We start from the raw sequence: 19,780 nt of genomic DNA on the forward strand, positions 1-19,780 counted from the left end.
CTTTACTTGGAGGTTTAGAACTAAGTCAACACTTTGGGACCTGCTCAGGCTGTGGTTTTGACCTGAGTGTTCTAAGAACACTCCCTACCCTCACCCCAAATCTCACCTGCTTTAGGAGAAAGCGCCGGTTTTACAACTGGACTTCCTTGCAAATAATTTACCCAAGTAATTAAAAAATTTTCACCTGATTTATCAAAAAAAAAAAACACCTCTTGATATAGTTGTCTAATTAAAATTAAGACATTCCTAGTGGAAAATCAGAAAAGTGGTATTTGGCGCTGTCCATTGTCTATAGTGGGTGCACGCAGTTGATCTGAGTAAATTCTGGTGGATTCAAATGGAAAGAAATCGAAAAGCATAACTATTGAAATAATCTCTTTCTCCCTTTTCGTCCATAGAAAAGAAAATCACAGGTTCATTACTGCCCTATCTTGATGAGTCTCATCTTGAAAATCTTGGAGTGGGGTAAGAATGATAAAATTCACATTGTAGTCACGCACACTTGTGACTTTTTTATTCCCCTTTGAGGGACAAAACCTAAGATTGCTGATATTAACTGTCCTGTCCTCATTTTAAATCTAGGAAGTGTTTTGAAACAGCCCACTCCCTGCGGTTAACACAGTTGTTTTTGCTGTGTAGATCCTATGTTTAATACTACTAATGATTCCTATTTTTTTTTTTTGAGAGCCCACTGGCCCATGTGGGAATCGAACCGGCAGCCTTCGGCATTAGGAGCATAGAGCTCTAACCGCCTGCGCCACCGGGCCGGCCCAAAATGATTCCTATTTTTAAAAATTTTGCTGACAAGCCTTCATGAAGTTGGTAGTGACTAACTTTTTACTCTCAAGTTCAGAATAATTGAATTATACATGCCAGAAAATATATAAGAAACTGATAGGGGGAAAAATGTTGGCAAGAAAAATCAAGGCTCCCACCCTCTCTTGAACATATTTCTAGGTCTAAAGCTATCAAGACTGGAATGTATCCCAGCTGTTGGATTTAAAGACATTCTTCAAATTATTTTGACACTTTTTAGTTGTATGATTTGAGACAAGTTGTTTAACCCTTGGTTTCTGTACCTGTGAAATGGATAATAATAATGAGACAATGTACATCAAATGATTAGCACATGATAAGCCCTTAATAAATTATATTGGTAGAGACCCTTAGGTATGGTTGGAGGTTCTAGGGTCTGGATTAGTGTGAGTCCACTTAAAGATCTCAGAGGATGATGCAATATTTAAATATTCCTTAAGATGAAGACTGTTTCTTTTAGAGAATTGGCAGCAGTGGTGAAATATGGTCTTTTCTCCTGGAATTCCACTTAGTTGCATGTTTGTGGTAACAGTAACCAAAGAATCAAAACAAAGGATTATACTGAATTCATGTACTGTTGGTTAGTAATTGATAATGAAAGTAGATTGTGAAAACAAGATCACTTTTGACTGACTTTTAATAAATGTCCTTTGGATCAGAATGTTCAGGGACTTCATCTTGCCTCTTTGATAATCACATTTCAGCCCCTTCACAGTCGCCCTTACTACCAATTTTTGTGTGTACAATAGTTGCTTACTATTTTAATTGAATGGAATTTGTTCTAATAGAGTCTTTTAAAGGGAACCATGTACTTTGTGGACCCAAATATTATTGATTTATTCAAAAAATATTTATAGAGGTCTCATTCTGTGTTAGGCACTCTTCCAGGAACTTGGGACACATGAGTGAACAAAATAGACAAAATTCCAAAAGGAACACTATATGGTACACCTTTTGTGACCGCCTCATAACTCTGAGATAGATTCTGCAGGACTCCTCAGCGCTGTTTTCCTATACAGCAGCCACTAACTACATGTTTAAGTTCATTTAAAATTAAACTAAATTAAAACGTCAATTCTTCCGTTACGTTAGCCATATTTCAAGTGCTCAATAGCCCCTTACGGCTCCTGGCTACTGCATTGGACAGAACCGGTACAGAACATTTCATTTCCATCATGATGAAGTTCTGCTGGACAGATAATACCTTTGCAGATCCCAGTGAGATCAGCTGAAGTTGTTTGCAGTGGTACCAGTGCAACCAACTTACTAATGTACCCTTGTACTTTGTCTTTCCTCGTTTCTTATTTCACGTTGCGTAGTATCCCACTCCTATTCCCAGGATTCATATCCTGTAATAAATTACCTTTATGCAAGCTCTTGTCCTAGACCCAGTTTAGACTTACATTTCTTCAACTTTATCAACTGTTGATTTAAAAGGTTTTTCTAGGAAATAAGAAGCATTGTCACATTAAACGTGCACATCAGGTATAAGAAACATTCGATTTCAGAACATTGTCGGGTATAACATCAGGTATAAGAAACATTCGATTTCAGAAATGATGAAATACAGAAATTAAATCTTATTAGAGTCTAACTATCCTGGCCCATGACTACTGTAAATCTTTGTTTAAGGTATTTATTTTGCCATAGCCTTTGCCAAAACAAAAGAGAAAAAAAACACCTCTAGGTTTTAGGTGGTGAGTCATAAAGAAATCATTTTAATCCGTTAATACTTTAATCAATTTAATAGTTTCATTTGGTCTTTTAATTAATTGATGAATACTGAGTATCAGTTCAGGAAAATACTGGGCAGTGAGAGAGGCTGGTTTAGGTTTGGTATTATTTTATGCTGTGACTCCTGATTATGCTTGACTATGCGACTAAACTTGAGTCAGTTATAGCTCATTTATAAGTCCTCCAAACCTGGCCTTTTACCTGTGCTTCTTATATCAAACTGATGAGGAGGACAGGGGAAAGTAAAACACAGGTATGCTGCTTTAATGATTTTATCAAGCTGTAATAATGCTTCTATACATCCCAGGAAAATCATTCTTAGATTTTGTAGTCATCATAGGTCTCAGGGTACAACATAGAAGCCAATTGTTGTGCTTCTGACTCAAGTGTGTCTAGGACTTTTAGCAAAAGATGTATTTTTCAGTCTGATTAGCTGGTGGATCAGTAAGGCAAATGCCTTGACTGCTGCTTCTGTTGACCCTCAGCCAATTAGTAAGTGTGAATGAAACAGGATGATGAATTACAGGATTTTGAGCTGTGTAATTCCTATTCTTTCTCAAAACTGGACTCTTCTGAGGGATAACTAACAAAGGAAGATGGGTATGAATAAAGCTAAAACCTTCGTATATATTTGATTCATGCATAAGTCAGACCTGGTGCTCATAAGCCAGACTTGGACTTTTGCAGCCTATCCCTGTAATCAATAAAATAGTCCATTCATGGATTGATGATGTGACTGACTACCCCTGCCAAGGAGTTTTATATTGTCCTGCATTTCCAAGACTTTCATTGTATCCTAGACATTTGCATTTGATTTAATTGCACTAAACAGTCGTTACTTCTCTCTGAAAGTTATTTTGGTATGACAAAGACTCAGTTTGTTAAACAAATGTATTCTTCCCATATGTAACATCTCTGGTCAGTTTAGATAACTTTGTTTACATATTCACCACTTGGTTATACTAGTAAACTCCTAGATTCTTGTAGTTAAAACACTGCTGATAGGTAAATATTGAATTTATGATCAGTACTAATTTCTATATTACCTGTAATCATAGTTAAAATTCTCTTATACTTCTTGAGGGCAAGAACTGAGTACGGTAACCCCAGCGCCGAGCACACTGTTGAATCCCTCCCCAGCCCTGTGAGGTAGATGGTGTTACCCCTAAGCTACAGATGAGAACATCAGCATACCAAACAAGGTTAAATGACTTTTCCAAGGTCACTTATAGACTCCATGTGCATATGTGAGCCAGTTTTGTTTGATTCAAAAAGTCCTTTTTCATTACCATTATGCTCTATTTCAAAGAATGCTATCTTGAGTTTTCATTTAAATAAGCCATGTAAATTCAGGATTGTGAGTATATATGTTGACGGCAGTTAGGTTTTAACTAAGTCTGAAGTATAAATTGAGCATTCAGTAGAGAGGTAGGAGAGGTTGAAGTCTGCGTTTACCAAGAGAGAAAGAAGATGAAGGGCAGAAGCCTACAGGGAGAGTTTCATGTCTTAGAAGCAAAGGAAGGAATAAGTTTCCAGGAGGAGTAAATTTAAGTTATTGTTCCTTTTCATCTGACTTCTCTTTCTATTAGTGTAGATAATCTAGAGTTGATTATATACTATTATATATTCTAGCAATTATTATGAAGAAAATAACGATAGATTTGCTTATCCTGTTATAATTTTAGTTCCTTGTGGGAGAGAAAGAAGCTGCTTAATTCTGTCCAACAATTGAGTCAAACTCGTGTTCGTGGAGTGAAGGTGAGAAGAATCTAAGTTTATTATCATGTTTTTTTTAATAAAGTGGTATAAGTCAATTATCTAGAATTCATTTTAAAAAGAATGGAAGGAAATCTTTTTTTTTTTTAATAAAAACAATTCTTCAGCATTTATTGTCATCTGGTAATAACATAAGAGTATTCGGAGCAATGTGAATAAACGTTTAAAAACTATGCTCCTAACAAAGGAGACCTAAAAAACACAAACTGTATTGCCTTCTCAACAATTTCTCACTTCGTTAGTCATTTCTAGTTGGAGACACTTTGAAGCAGAGTAATATTATCTCCTTTTAGCATGATCCAACCCAGCTGTTTTCTTGACTTTGTTTTAGAATGAATCTCTTCTGCATCATTAATACGAGGTTCATATATTCATCAAAACCAATGATACAGCCCTCTATCCACATATTCACTTGCTCATATGCCACACCTGAATCCGAGATCTATTTTGCAAGTATCTGAAGATCAGGTTGATGGGCTGCACCTTCACCTTCTGCACTTTTTGGCCCTGGCCACGGTACACCATGGTAGAAGTTGACCGGAAATCTGCTTCTTAGTAATAGGATTGTGAATAATGGATTTTGACTTTTCTAAACTTTCTGTATTTTCTAAAATAAACACAGAATATTTAAATCGAAGAAAAACTAAAATATCTTAAGCATACAGAAAAGCAGTAGGCTAGAACCCAGCTTGCAACATCTTAACATTTTTCCAAAATTGCTTTAGATCTGTTGTTTTTAGAACAAAATGTTAGAAATAATGGAAGACTTCCTTTGTACCCCTCCAGGATTCCATTTCCATCTTTTCTTCTTCAAAAGTAATTGCCATCCTGAATTTGGTGTTTAATAATTTTCATGAATGTTTTGTGCTTCTACTACATATTTGTGTATAGCCAGAAACAATGTATTGTTTTACATGTTTTTAAAACTTTTTATATAAGTTGCATCTCACAGTAAGTAACTTTCTAAACTTTCATTAACATTATATTTTTGAGAATTTTTTTATATCAACACAAATAGCCCTAGTTACTACCCTCAGTCATAGAATAGCTTTTAAAGTCGTACTAAATTTTCTTGTCAGTTTTGGTAAACTTTTTTGTCAAATATTAGTCCAAAGTGTGGATATATTCTTTAAGTTTAATCTATCAATAATTGTTTATTTCTCATCCCCTAACCGCTTCCAGACATCAAAAGCCCTGTTTTTCAGACTCAATATCCCAAGGATCATTTTAACAAGCCCAGTCCCCATTCCAGAAATTCTGATTCTGGGAATTTAGAGACCCAGGAATGTGCATTTTTTTCACGATCTCTTCAGGGTGATTCTACTACCATAATTAAAGAAAGGTTTCTTAATTGTTTGGGAACAGGAAATGTACCTTATTGTTTAGCCTTTTGACATCTGTCTATAGGTGAAGAATGCTTAGTTTCAGACCTGGAAGAAGGTGTAGGGTATCTCATTCCCCTTTTGCACCCTTTTGCATGACCATCATTTGCATGTTTCATCAGAGGTGTTTTATGTATTTAATGTACAGTATTTGAGTTATCTCAGATCCCGATGAGAATATATATTTCAGTTTTACTTTTGCATGTTAGCCTGCTTATTTTCCATTGAAAATAATGTTTGAAAATGTTTAATGAATGTGTTTGGTTTGGTCCTACAATAATTCATTTTTATAGACAAAGTCGTGATTCTTACAGCAAATTTCTTTTATTTGAAGAATAATCAGATCCCATCCCTTTCTGAAAAAGTTACCTACTATTAAAATATTCATTCTTTTCATGAAGAAGAAATAGAGTCATCACCTATCAGGGACAGTATCGAAGTGTTTTGTCTTGCAGTTGGAAGGAAGTTGCTATCCTGTATTCTGTTTTCTCCTTCCTCAGTAGCAGCAGCATAGCGTGTTTTCTTCAGGTATGGCAGAGATGAGTTGGTGAGATCATCTCAGAGGATCTCAGAAATCACAGTTTCACAGTTCTAATTGGCAACACTAATATTTTTGAAGTAGTATTCAAGGCAGGCAGTGGTTTCATTTGCCCACTTTTCTTCATTTTTTTTCCTATTGTTTATCAAAAACAAACTGCTTCACCTCATTTATAAATTATACATTATAGTTGTTGAAAACAAATTTTAAATCTACCAAGTACTTGAATCAGTGAGTCACTGTATAGTAATGACATTGATACCTTATATGATCTTAGTTTAGTTTCACCACCAGTACAGTTGAACAAAGGATTGATTCCTCCCCTAATTTTATTGTTGTAGTTGTTTTGTTTTGAGGCCACTCTTCATTCCTTCCCTGTCCCGCTCCCCAACAGCCTGCCCCATTCCCAGCCTTGCCAGCATACAGGTCACCCCCAGGGCTCCGTAGGTGGTACAAGAGTCTTGCCGATGATCTCGTTGGTACAGTCCAGCAGAGCAGTGTCAGTGTCCTCGGCACGAGCTGTTTGGGCTTTGGTGACCACCAGGTACTGTGGGTAGGGCAGGCTTTCAGGCTGCACTGCACCTAGCTAGGTGGCTGTAAGCACCAGCATCAGAGACTGCTTGGCACTATCGCAACTCTGTGACGGGCATTCGTGTGCCAAGCACAGGCAGAGCTGCAGCCTGTCACAGAATGCGTAGAACTCCTCCATACACTTGTCAAAGCGCTGTAGGGCTCTGACACTGCTCTTTTGTCCATTGTCAGTGTTCGTGTTCTGAATCAGGTTCTAGGCTGCAACTTTCAGCAGTCTGAAGACTCTGCCTCAACTGCGGGATGAGCATCTTACAGCGCTGCACAGGGTGGAAGTCTGGTTGCTGTTGCTGCAAAAGCCCGCTCAGGGCAGGCCCCACCAGTTGTGTTGGTGGTTGCGGCTGCGGCTAGGTCCTCAGGCCCAGGCCCAGGCGAACCTGGGCCCCACCTACCAGCAGCCGAGGAAGCCACTGAAGCCCGCTGCCGGGACGCAGCTGTCTTCCTCACTTAGCGCGCCAGAAGTGCGTCCCATACCCTAATTTGATATCCACATGTTAAGTCTTTAAACAACAACAACAACAGCATAACAGCTTTAGCGAGATATAATTCACACACCTTAAAATTCACTCATTTCAAATATCCACATCACTGTTTTTAAAAATTCCACAAGGTTGTTGTTCAGTCATCAACCACAATCTAATTTAAATTGTAAGGTTCTTTATATACGTGTATTCTGGATACAAACCCCTTATCAGATATATGATATGCTGACATTTTCTCCCATTCTCTGGATTGTCTTTTTTACTTTATTGGTGGTGTTCTTTGGAGACAAAAGTTTTAAATTTGGATGTAGTCCAGTTTATCTATTTTTTCCTTTTGCCTCTTGAGCTTTTGGTACCTAAGAAACCATTGCCTAACTGAAAGTCACAACCTTTTTTCTTGACTCAGTTTTCTTCATGCTAAATTGAGTTCATCTGGCTTCAGAAGCCAGGAATTGTATAACGGTGAGGAGGAAATACAGTGTTTGATATAACAGACACTACTTTGTCAAACATATTAATGAATCTTAAGAGAGTGCAATGCCTGTTTTATGTACTTTCTCTTACCTAATACGTGTTAAATTGTAGAATTACTACCTCTGAATCTTTTTCTGATGTCTTCCTCTTCCCTTTCTTCTGGGTAGAACTGACCATTCCTTCTTTTGTTTCTTTTCCCCCATTCTCTTTCCCCACCACTCTGGACATAGATTCTATTATCTTTCCAGGAGGGCAGAAATGATGCCTTACTCCTTAATCCCTGTGCTTGGCATATACAGAAGACACTTAATAGACAATAGGAATGTTTCATCTTGCTTGATTAGTAACACAATTGAATATCAAATCGCCTTTAAAAGGAACAAGTAAGTGGACCATGTGACAAAACAAAGGAGCAGTTTATATTAAGTAATATTGGGAGAACAAAAATAGCAGATTGTAAACAAACTCAAAACACCTGAATATCACATATACATATTAAGAGTTAGGAAGGGAATATGAAATAATGTAACTAGAATTCCCAACAATTTTTTGCCCAACATTAGGGGAATGGTTTTAAAATGTTGGTTCATCAATGAAATGGAACTAGTAAACTGATAATTATTAAGATTTGTAAAAACATGAGAAAGGGTTCATGATGTATTTTTCGGGGAGGGGAGGGGAACAGGACTTTATTGGGGAACAGTATGTACTTCCAGGCCTTTTTTAAAAGTCAAGTTGTCCTTTCAATCTTAGTTGTGGAGGGTGCCATTCAGCTTCAAGTTGTTGTCCTTTCAGTCTTAGTTGTGGAGGGTGCAGCTCAGCTCCAGGTCCAGTTGCTGTTTCTAGTTGCAGGGGGCGCAGCCCACCATCCCTTGCGGGTGTTGAACCGGCAACCTTGTGGTTGAGAGGACGCACTCCAACCAACTGAGCCATCTGGCAGCTCAGCGGCAGCTCAGCTCAAGGTGCCGTGTTCAATCTTAGTTGCAGGGAGCAGAGCCCACCATCCCTTGTGGGACTCGAGGAGTTGAACCGGCAGCTTTGTGGTTGAGAGCCCACTGGTCCATATGGGAATCGAACCAGCAGCCTTCAGAGTTAGGAGCATGGAGCTCTAACCACCTGAGCCACCAGGCCGTCCCCTCATGTATTTTTGACATGAAAAGAGTGTGTATGTATTATGATATTAAGTTGAAAATAATTTTTAAGTTCTTATTTTTTCATAAAGTTGTTTAAATTTATTTTGTAGCAAACTTAGGGTGAAATAAATGTTTTAAAAACAGTTATTACCCCACCACAAAAAAACCCCAGTTATTACACCTGAGAAATTGACAGTGAAGACTTTTAGGCCTTTAAATGGATTAAAAGTAGACTGTAGAATTTTTCTTTGGTGATGTTTAACAATAAAATAGATTCTCATTTGTTTGTGATTGTTACATTGATCTTGTATAAAGGGGAAGAAATAGACCAGTACAGTAAGTCCTCATTTGATGTTTTCAGTAATTCCTTGGAAACTGCAACTTTAAGTAGAATGACATAAGAAACCAATTTTACCAAAGGCTAATTGATAGAAACAAGGTTTAAGTTCCTATGGCATATTTCTAGTCCCAAAAACATTACCAAACATCTAAATAAGGACTCAGAACACGTATATAATAATAAATATTGAAATAAATATGAGCTATACATACATTTAAGAAAGATTAGTACAAACAGGAGAATGATTTTCTAATCCGCTTATTCCAGTTCAGTGTTACAGGAGGCTGGAGCCTGTCTGGGCAGCTCAGGGGAATGTGAGAAGCAACCCTGGACAGGATACCGTCCCATTGCAGGGCTCACTCATACACACATCCACATTCACTCAGATTGGAGCAATGTAGACACGCCAGTTCATGTGTGCATTTCTGGGATGTAGGAAGAAACTAGAGTACCCAAGAAAACACACACAGACATGGGGAGAATGTGCAATACTCCTGGGTTAAATTATTTATCAGGCTTTTTTATTCTGTAGCTTTCTCTTTAAAATGCAGTTGTGGACAGTTAAGAAAGATGTTGTCTTTATTTTAAAAAAAACGGGTATTAAATCTTTCACCCATATTTAAGGCCCCTGTTTAAACTTAGAGAGTAATGAATAATTGTGAAAGTTATCTTTATAAGTAAGCATTTCTGAATGATGGTATTATAGAATTTTATCTTCCTTCTTATGATTTTTATCTATATGGCAAGGAAAGTTCTTTCCTTCTTTCTTTTTTCCTTTCTTCCTCCCTCCCTCCTCCTCTTTCCTTCCCTTCCTTTCTAAGGATTCTAGTGATGGGTATTATATAGAAACATTTAGAAAAAAAATTAGACACAATGCTGGTCGTAATATGATTTATATGATCTGAATGACTGTGTTAAAGGAATATGTTTAACTTGAATACGAGACTAACTTGTTGAAGGCTAATTAAATCATATACATAATAAAAAGATTGAAATCTTTATTTTTCTGTTATTAGAATCCATTAGGAAGACGTGAAATATACCCAGATCCAATGTACTCCATCTGTCTGGTAGTGATACCTAAACAAGATAATGATATTAATATCTTGTCATTTCCCTTTGTGGTATTCTCACTGCACAAAAGTTTTAGATGGAGTTATGTATTATTATGCATATTAATTTAAACGTAATTTTCCAGGTAATTAATGATCCAATCCATGGCCACATTGAACTCCATCCTCTCCTCATCCGAATCATCGACACACCTCAGTTTCAGCGGCTTCGCTACATTAAACAGTTGGGAGGCACTTACTATGTTTTTCCAGGAGCTTCACACAATCGATTTGAGCACAGTCTAGGGTAAGATGGGAATTGGAGTAGGGAACTTACAATTACTGAGTACCTTTTCTTGTCTCGTGAAATGATTGTCTCATCTTTTAGAGAATAGTTTTACAAAATGGTAACAATATCCTTATTTTGTTGATTAAAAAAGTTGAGGCTCTAATTTCCCTTGCTGTGTTTTACTTATTTTATGTATTCTTATAGACCACTTCAGAGCCTTCCTGGAAAGAGAATGAAAATGTCTGTTGCCAGGTCATTTGGATGAAATATTTGTGTTTAAATATTATTTAAAAGCTAACAGGGTTGGTTACTGGTGTAATTAACTTTGTAAGCTTGATTATTTAATTTCCTGTAGTCCTTATTTAGTCGTGTTGTTCTTCAAATCGCCCTTGGAAACCAGAAAATGTGTAAATAAGAAAAGCATCCACAAGCTTAGAGAGGGTGGCACTTCTATTATGTACGACTAAGATGAGACTTTGGTGTGTTTTTTCATTATAAAATGTAGAGCCAGGAGGACATGGGCAGGGAAGATCTGGACAGTTTTCTAGATCCTCATGAAGTACTCACAGTGTATTACTTTGTTTTTGTTTGTTTGTTTGTTTTGAAGCATTTTTAATTATCCAGAACACACGTATCCATTCGAATGTACATTCATTCATCAACAAATGTTCCCTGAAAACTTACTAGGCTCTACCAAACCAACAAGGTAGAAATTGCCTTTATCCTCATGGAGCCCAGAGTTTAGAGAAGAAAAAGATAACTATATTTATTTAGAAATTACTTTCAGGGAAGTGCTAAAAGTGCATTTAACATTTGTTAGGCATTTTATCTTCTATCTATGTTGTAAACAATACAAAGCCAGCAATCCTGCTTAATTTTTTAAATTGTGGTAAAATACACAATATAACGTTTATCATCTTAACCATTTTTAATTACACAGTTCAATAGCGTTAAATATAGCCACTTTATTGTGCAACCAAACTCCAGAACTTTTTCATCTTGCAAAATTGAAATGCTATACCCATCAAAATAACAATTCCCTATTCCCCGCCTCTCCCCAGCCCCTGGTAACCACCATTCTACTTTCTGCTTCTATGAATTGGACTATTCTAGGTAACTCACATAAATGATATCCTACAGTATTTGTCTTTTAGTGACTGGCTTATTTCACTTCATATTTTCTTCAAGGTTCACCCATGTTGGAACTTGTGTCAGAATTTCCTTTTTTTTTTAAGGCTGAATAATATTCCATTGAATGTATCTATCACATTTTGTTTATCCCTTTATTTGTCCGTAGACACTGGGTAAATAGTGCTACTATTGTTACCGGGAAATGATGTTGAAAACCTCGTTCTTCGTCTTCTTGAAGGAATGAATTCAATCAAGAGACAGAAATTTATGCAGCACGAACAGCAGAAGTTTATTAATAAAAGAGAGTACACTCCCAGACGTGGAGCGGGCTGACCCAAAACAGGGAAGCAGCCCCGCCTTATACTGAATTAAGGCTCTTATTTCTATGGGTAGAATCGCCCCCCCATCTCCTGTCTCTTATCACTCTTTCTTCCCCTGAGGTGCCTAGTCCTCTGGCATTTAGCAATGCATTGCTTTGATTAGGGGCATGAGTAAACATATCCCTTTGACTTAGGGGCATGTGTAACTACATCCCCTTGATTTGGGGGGGATGAAAAAACATCTCTTAGTGGTGTGTGAAAACCTGGAATCCTGTTGGGCTAATAATGTTTTGATGGTCCTGACAAACAGCATGGGTTTCCCCCTTCTCTGACTTAACATATCTCTTTGATTTAGAGGGATCTGTAAGCCTAGAGTCCTGCTGGGCAGCTGCCGGGTCCTGACCCAAGTAGCTGCAGCGAGGGGCTTTCTAACTGGGGCTAAATTTCTCCTTCTGGTCATTGCTATCTATCTATCTACCTACCCTATCACTATGAGCATTAGTGTGCAAATATCTCTTCGAGATCCTGCTTTCAATTGTTTGGGGTATATACCCAAAATTGGAATTGCTGGATAATATGATAATTTTGTTTTTGATACAGTTTTCCAGTAACCACACCATTATACATTCCCATTAACAGTGTATAAGGGCTCCAATTTCTCCACATCCTGGCCAACATTTATTAGTTATAATTTGGGGTTTTGTTTTGTTTTGTTTGGATACTAGCCATCTTAACGGGTGTGAGGTGGGACCATAGTGGTTTTGATTTTGCCTTTTCCTAATGATAAGTGATGCTGAGCCAAGAGGCCCTGCTTTGGGGATTCTGTTTGTGTGTTCCTGCCTGGTTCTGAAAACAGACCATTCTGTTAAATTGCCCTAGAGATCTATTACAACCTTTGAGAAGCATTGACGTTCCTGAGGACCGGAAGTATCACTCATCTTGAAAACAAAAGTGACTCTTTTTTTTTGCTCTGCAGCGTAGGTTATCTAGCAGGATGTCTAGTTCGTGCACTGAGTGAAAAACAACCAGAGCTGCTGATAAGTGAACGAGATAGTCTCTGTGTTCAGATTGCTGGGCTGTGTCATGACCTCGGTAAGCTGTACAAAGAGCCAAAGCTCTTATGAAAAATCATAACATGTTACCTCTCTTTGAAATTAAAAAATTCAGCTAACCAAGAGAAATATGAAGGTTGTGTTTTAATTCTTTAGTTAACATTAACATAAATGTGCCATTGGGTCTTTTTAGAATGATTCATAAGACCAAGGTGTTGCTTTTTTTTGAGCCTTTCAGTGAATTTCCCATGTTAAACATCGTTGCTACAAGGTATGTGAAAGGACTTCCTGATAGTGAGGTTTTCTGACTGCTCTGTTTAGGATGATGTGAATTTGATTTTTCTCTTATCCTTCTTGTTCAATCAAATTGCTGTTTATTTTTTCCTTCCATTACTTTGTCAGATCCATTCTTACACCTAAATTATATAATCTGCCCTAGCAGATTAAGAATAGATTTAGAGAGCTCCTTTTCTTCCCTGACCCATATGAGTTCTTGGGCCACTGAAATCAAAGTAGAAGAATATCACCCTTTTCCTTTGACAAAGAAAGAGAAAAGAGACTGGACTGTCTTATCACAGGAACTTCCCCCCATCTATGTAGTTCAGTCTACTTATAGAGGACCCTGAGAGTTTGTGTGTGCCCTCTGGGCAGTCAAGGGGAGGCTGCTGTGTTTCAATAGCCTGTTACTTAAAGTGGTAGAGCACTCTTCAGCATGTCCCCTTGAAGATTTCAGTAGATGATAAATTTAACAGATTCTTGGTATTTTGAGAGGGAATCATTGGGAAACCTTTGCCAGTCCCTGGGAATCTGAACACTACGGTAATGAGCCTGTACATACAGATTGCGCCTTTATGTACAGATTTAACCTTTATGTACAGATTGCAACATGCAAAAAGCCCCACGGCTCGTTCAGATGGGCTCCTCTCCAGCCAAGTAAAATTTCTGCAGAAATTCTGATAAATTCCAAAGTTGTGCCTCAACAAAATTTCATATTATTAAATGTTGTAGAATGATTAAAATCACTTACAAATAAGATAAACTTCTGATTTCCGCTTTTTCTTTTTTAAGATTTTTATTGGGAAACGGGAACAGGACTTTATTGGGGAACAGTGTGTACTTCCAGGATTTTTTCCAAGTCAAGTTGTTGTTCTTTCAATCTTAGTTGTGGAGGGTGCCGTTCAGCTTCAAGTTGTTGTCCTTTCAGTCTTAGTTGTGGAGGGCGCAGCTCAGCTCCAGCTCCAGTTGCCATTGCTAGTTGCAGGGGGCACAGCCCACCATCCCTTGTGGGACTCGAGGAGTTGAACTGGCAACCTTGTGGTTGAGAGCCCACTGGCCCATGTGGGAATCGAACCGGCAGCCTTCAGCATTGGGAGCCCAGAGTTCCAACCGCCTGAGCCACTGGTCCGGCCCCGACTCTTTTCCCCACTTTTGATTGCTCACATCATCAGTTAAAACCTGAGATAGACACAACACATGTGTATTTATTATAAACATGTATGTTATAAAATTTACATAACAATAGATGCTTTTAAGGAATGAGAGTAATAAAGTTCTAATATTTTATTCTTGCATCCCAGGGGATTGTCTTAAAACTGCTGTTTTAATAAAGATATTCAACCTGAAATGCCAAAAGTTCTTATTAACATTCCTTTAAGTTACACAAAGCTGTCCTTTCATCAGATTTATGTAAGCTATTGTGACTCAGAGACCCCTATATAAGAGTTTCCTTTCCTATATGGTTCTGCTTCCTGTACTCTTGTTTTACAAAATAGAATTTGTCCCTTTTTGTGATGTATTTGTAGATTATTGATTTCTATTGATAGTCAAGTTAAAACTAAAAACATCAAAAAGATCGACTCACTTTTTACCATTTCACAACCATTTTTTTTGGTTCTAAGGCTGCTTTTGTTTTTAAGGTCATGGGCCATTTTCTCATATGTTTGATGGAAGATTTATTCCACTTGCTTGCAAAGATCTGAAATGGAAGGTATGTATTTATATGTTCAATAGTCAATAAATGTTCCATTCAATAAAGTAAAGGCTATTTAAGCAGCCATTGCTGTGTTGTAGTATACTTCCCCATTATAGTTTTCAGGGTACTTTCATATATTTTATATATATACACCTATATATGCCAAAAAAGTATATACACATTTTAAGAAAGGAAAAAACTGTGTTAAAATTGTAATACTCAATATATACCGATAACAAAAGATGAATACAAGTCATGTGTATACATTTTTTGGCACCCCAATATATATGTTTTCTTTTGATTCTCACAGCCTGTAAGGAAGGAATCATTATCTCCATTTTAACAAGTGTAAAAGAACTTGAAATTCAGAGGTGTACTGATGCACCAAAAATCACAAAGCTGTTAAATGGTAGAGCCAGCACTAAAAAAACAGGTTTTAAAAGTGTTAATTTAATGCTCTTTCTACTCTATCATAGTACTGTAAAATAATTTTTTTTTTAAAAAGGCCAACTCCAGTTTTGATTCATTTTGTATGACCATGAATGAAGTAACTGATAGCTACCAAGTTTCATCATATATGTTAAATGAACCATTTTATAATTAGGGATTTGCAGGTGGCTGACCCATATTTTTGGAATCAGTTTTTGAGAAGTAAAGTTAGTTTCAATAAACTTGGATTGGCTCCCATTTTTGGTCACACTGTATTTCTGGAACCTGGGAGTAGAAAAGGATATTAATATATGTTGAATGTGTCTTACATGTCAACCACTATTTTCTCCCTTCCTCCCCCCTTGCTTCCCTTCCACCACCACCAACCCCCCCCCACCCCCAAGCCGTTGTTTCTCAGTCTAGTTGTGTAGGACACAGCTCCCTGGTCTCTGCTGGTTTTATGAGCCTTGCTCTCCCTCCTGGCTGAGGCAGTCGGTTGCCGGTTGGCTGCCGGCCGCTCACGATGGCTGCCTGCCACTCACACTGGCCACCGGCCTCTCATAGCAGCATATGGTTGCCCATGGCAGCCTACGGCAGATCACAATGGTTGCTGGCCACTAATGCTGGCTGCTGGCTGCCAGCCGCTCATGGCGGCATACAGTAGCCCACAGCAGCACACAGCAGCTGGCGGCAGCACCCAGCAGCCCACGGCAGCTCACACCAACCCACGGCAGCTCACGCCAACCTCCAGCTATTCACGGCAGCCCAGCTCCAGAGACAGCTGTTGTTCATGATCTTAGCTGTAGAGGGCTCAGCTCACTGGCCCATGTGAGAATCGAACCAGCAACCTCTGAGTAAGGAGCACCGTGCTCCAACCACCTGAGCCACTGGGCTGGCCACACCCTTTTTTTAAAGATATGATTGACGTACAATAAGTTGTACAGATGGTAAGTGTATATAGTTCAGTGAGTTTTGACAAATGTGAGTATCCATGTAACCACTACCCAAGTCAGGATAAGAACATTTCCAATTTTCCTGGAAAATTCTCTTGTACCCCTTTTCAGTCAATTTCTACTCCTCCCCTTGCCATCAACTTCTTATTTTTATAAACATAGCTTGGTTTTGCCTGCTTTTAGACTTGATATAAGTAGAATCATAGAGTAGGTACTCTTAGTCTTGCTTTATTCACTCAGTTATTTTGAAATGCATTCATGTTAGATGCATCAGTGGTTGACCCCTTTTTGTTGCTGAGGTATTATTCCACTGTATGAATAAGTCATAATTTGTTTATCCTTTCTCCTTTTCATGGGATTTGGGTTGTTTTCATTTGGGGGCTATTAGGAATAAGTTTGCTATGCACAAGCTTTTTGTGGAAAATGTTTTCGCTTCTCCGAAGTAAATACCTAGGAGCAGAGTTGCTGGGTCATAAAGTAGATCCATATTTAACTTTATACGAAACTACCTGAGCTTTTCAGTGTGGTTGCACCATTTTACCCTCCACCAGCAATATATGCGAGTTCCTGTTGTTTCACAGCTGCACCAACATCTGTTTTTGTAGATAAGCCTTTCTAATGAAAGTGAAATAGTATCTTGTGGTTCAATTTGCGTTCTCTGATGTAAGTTGAGTACCATTTCCTGTACTTTGTAATTGATCAGTGATATATCTTCTTTTGTGAAGAGTTCTTTCAATGTTTTACCCATTTAAAAAAGTCAGTTGCTTGCCTTTTTATTATTATTATTATTTTTAATTTTATTGGGGAATATTGGGGGTCAGTGTGTTTCTCCAGGGACCATCAGCTCCAAGTAGTTGTCCTTCAATCTAGTTGTGAAGGGCACAGCTCAGCTCCAAGTCCAGTTGCCATTTTCAGTCTTTAGTTGCAGGGGGCGCAGCCCACCATCCAGTACGGGAATTGAACCAGCAACCTTGTTGTTGAGAGCTCGCGCTTTAACCAACTGAGCCATCCAGTCGCCCCGCCTTTTTATTATTGATTTGAGAAATTTTTTATAAGATGTATAGTGAATATATTTTCCTCAGTCTCTGACTTGCCAATTCATTTTTCTCATGGTGACTTTGACAAATTTTAAATTCTAATGAGTACTTTCTGATTTTTTAATCCAGTAAGAGGCTAATGTCTTTCCCATTTAGCTACCTTGGGGCATGCCCTCAGGCTAAAAGCCATAGAAGAACGAATATTGCCCAATGCCTTTCTTTTTCAAGTGTTGACTTCCCTATAACATCTGCCTGCTTTTGACCACCAATACCTTGAAGGAGTTTTCCAAAGTTTATAGTTGTTTTCTCCAGCAGCATTGATCTAGATAGGATGTATTTAGCCATTCCCAAGTCTTTTCTTTAAATATTTTGCCTTTCATACTTAAATCCTTATTAAGTCATGTGGAGTTTATTTTTGTGCATGTGTGTGGTAGAAGTCTAATTTCCTTTTTTTGAACTGTAGATAATTTTTTATTGAATAGTTCTTCCTTTCCCCACTGATCTGTAATACCAACCTCAACATTTATTGATTTTTAAAAAATGTTTTATTTTAAGTGTGTTTTTCCAGGACACATTAGCTCCAAGTCAAGTAGTTGTGTCAATCTAAGTTGTGGAGGGCGCAGCTCACAGTGGGCCATGGGGAGATCGAACCAGCAACCTTGTTGTTAAGAGCACCGCGCTCTAACCAACTGAGCTAACCGGCCGCCCCAACATTTATTAATTTTATATGTGATGAACCTTTCCGGATTCTGTTCTATTCCATACTTTCTTAATTATTATTACTTTATAGTAAGTCTTGAAAGTTTGCAGGACAACTGTTCACACCTTGTTCTTTTATTGAGTATCTTTGGTATTTTGTTCTTTTTTTATTTTACCCCCCCTTTTTTTTTTTTTAATAAGGGTGCAGCTCAAAGTGGCCCATGTGGGGATCGAACCGGCAACCTTGGTGTCAGTAGTACCACACTAACCTACTGAGCTAACCGGCTGCACATTTATTTTTTTTTTTACCCTTTTTTAAATTGAAGTATGATTGACACACAACATTATATTAGTTTCAGGTATGCAACGTAGTGATTCAATGATTACATATATTATGAAGTGATCATCACAGTAAGTATGGTTACAATCTGTCACCATACAAAGTTAATATATTATTGACTATATTACTCATGTTGTACATTATGTCCCCGTGATTATTTGTTCTGTAATTGGAAGTTTATACCTGTTGATTCCCTTTACCTCTTTTGCCCATCCCTTGACCCTCGTCCCTTCTGGCAACCACCAGTCTGTTGTATCTATGAGTCTGGTTTTGTTTTGTTTTTTAGATTCCACATGTAAGTGAAATCATGTGGTATTTGTCTTTCTCTGTCTGACTTATTTCACTTAGCATAATGCCCTCAAGGTCTCTCTATATCATCACAAATGGCAAGATTTCATTCTTTTTTATGACCAAGTAATATTTCATTGTATATAGACCATATCTTCTTTATTCATTCATCTATTAATGGGTTCTTAGATTGCTTCCATATATTGTCTGTTGTAAACAATGCTGCAATGAACACAGGGGCGCATATATCTTTTCAAATTAATATTTTTTTGTTTTCTTTGAATAAATACCCAGAAGTAGAATTGCTGGATCGTATGGTACTTCTATATTTAAGTTTTTGAGGAAACCCCATATTGTTTGGGTACATCAATTTACATTCCCACCAACATTGCACAAGGGTTCCCTTTTTTCCACATGCTCACGAACACTTGTTATTTCTTGTCTTTTTGATAATAGCCATTTTGACAGGTGTGAGGTGATATCTCGTGGTTTTAATTTCCTTTGCTCTTCTATTATAAATTTTACAATTTTCCTCATAAAGGTGTTAACTTCTTTTGTTATATTCACTGCTAAGTTGCTTATAATTTTAGTTGTTATTGTTCATGCTATCTTTGTGGAACTTAAATTTTTCTGTATATATAAATTTTTTTCTGAACCATTTGAAAGTAAGTTCTAGACATACCTCTGCATTCCTAAAATACCTCAGGGGGTATTTCTTAAAATCAAGAACATTCTCTTATATAACCTCAGTACAATTATCAAAATCGGGGTATTAATATTGATACAGTACTATTATCTAATCTGCAGACTTTTTCAAGTTTCACCAGTTGTTCATATAGAAAAAGGGGAGGGGGCAGCTGGATAGCTCAGTTGCTTAGAGCGTGAGCTCCGAACAACAGGGTTGCTGGTTCAATTCCCACATGGGGTGATGGACTGCGCCCCCTGCAACTAAAGA

The 19,780-nt window shown here is 37.7% G+C and overlaps 1 protein-coding gene and 2 pseudogenes across 4 annotated transcripts in view; 1 reads left to right on the plus strand and 2 right to left on the minus strand.

Annotated features, from left to right (window-relative positions):
• The window catches only part of SAMHD1 (SAM and HD domain containing deoxynucleoside triphosphate triphosphohydrolase 1), a 46,016-nt gene that overhangs the window by 3,132 nt on the left and 23,104 nt on the right, over window positions 1-19,780 (plus strand). For both annotated transcript variants that reach the window (XM_081034607.1, XM_081034608.1), the window contains exons 2-6: window positions 399-465; window positions 4,236-4,308; window positions 10,462-10,622; window positions 13,032-13,147; window positions 15,024-15,094. In XM_081034607.1, coding sequence (XP_080890733.1) covers window positions 399-465; window positions 4,236-4,308; window positions 10,462-10,622; window positions 13,032-13,147; window positions 15,024-15,094 — 488 coding nt within the window. The remainder of the gene's footprint in view (window positions 1-398; window positions 466-4,235; window positions 4,309-10,461; window positions 10,623-13,031; window positions 13,148-15,023; window positions 15,095-19,780) is intronic.
• On the minus strand, window positions 4,575-4,851 carry LOC308491288 (small nuclear ribonucleoprotein E-like; annotated as a pseudogene). The gene has a single exon. The product of its transcript is annotated as a small nuclear ribonucleoprotein E-like (transcript).
• On the minus strand, window positions 6,674-7,967 carry LOC308490720 (mediator of RNA polymerase II transcription subunit 29-like; annotated as a pseudogene). Its single transcript has 2 exons — window positions 7,911-7,967; window positions 6,674-7,272 (listed from the first exon to the last, which is right to left on the minus strand). The product of its transcript is annotated as a mediator of RNA polymerase II transcription subunit 29-like (transcript).

Source organism: Rhinolophus hipposideros (genome assembly GCF_964194185.1).
Source record: "Rhinolophus hipposideros genome assembly, chromosome: 22".
Lineage (NCBI taxonomy): Eukaryota > Metazoa > Chordata > Mammalia > Chiroptera > Rhinolophidae > Rhinolophus > Rhinolophus hipposideros.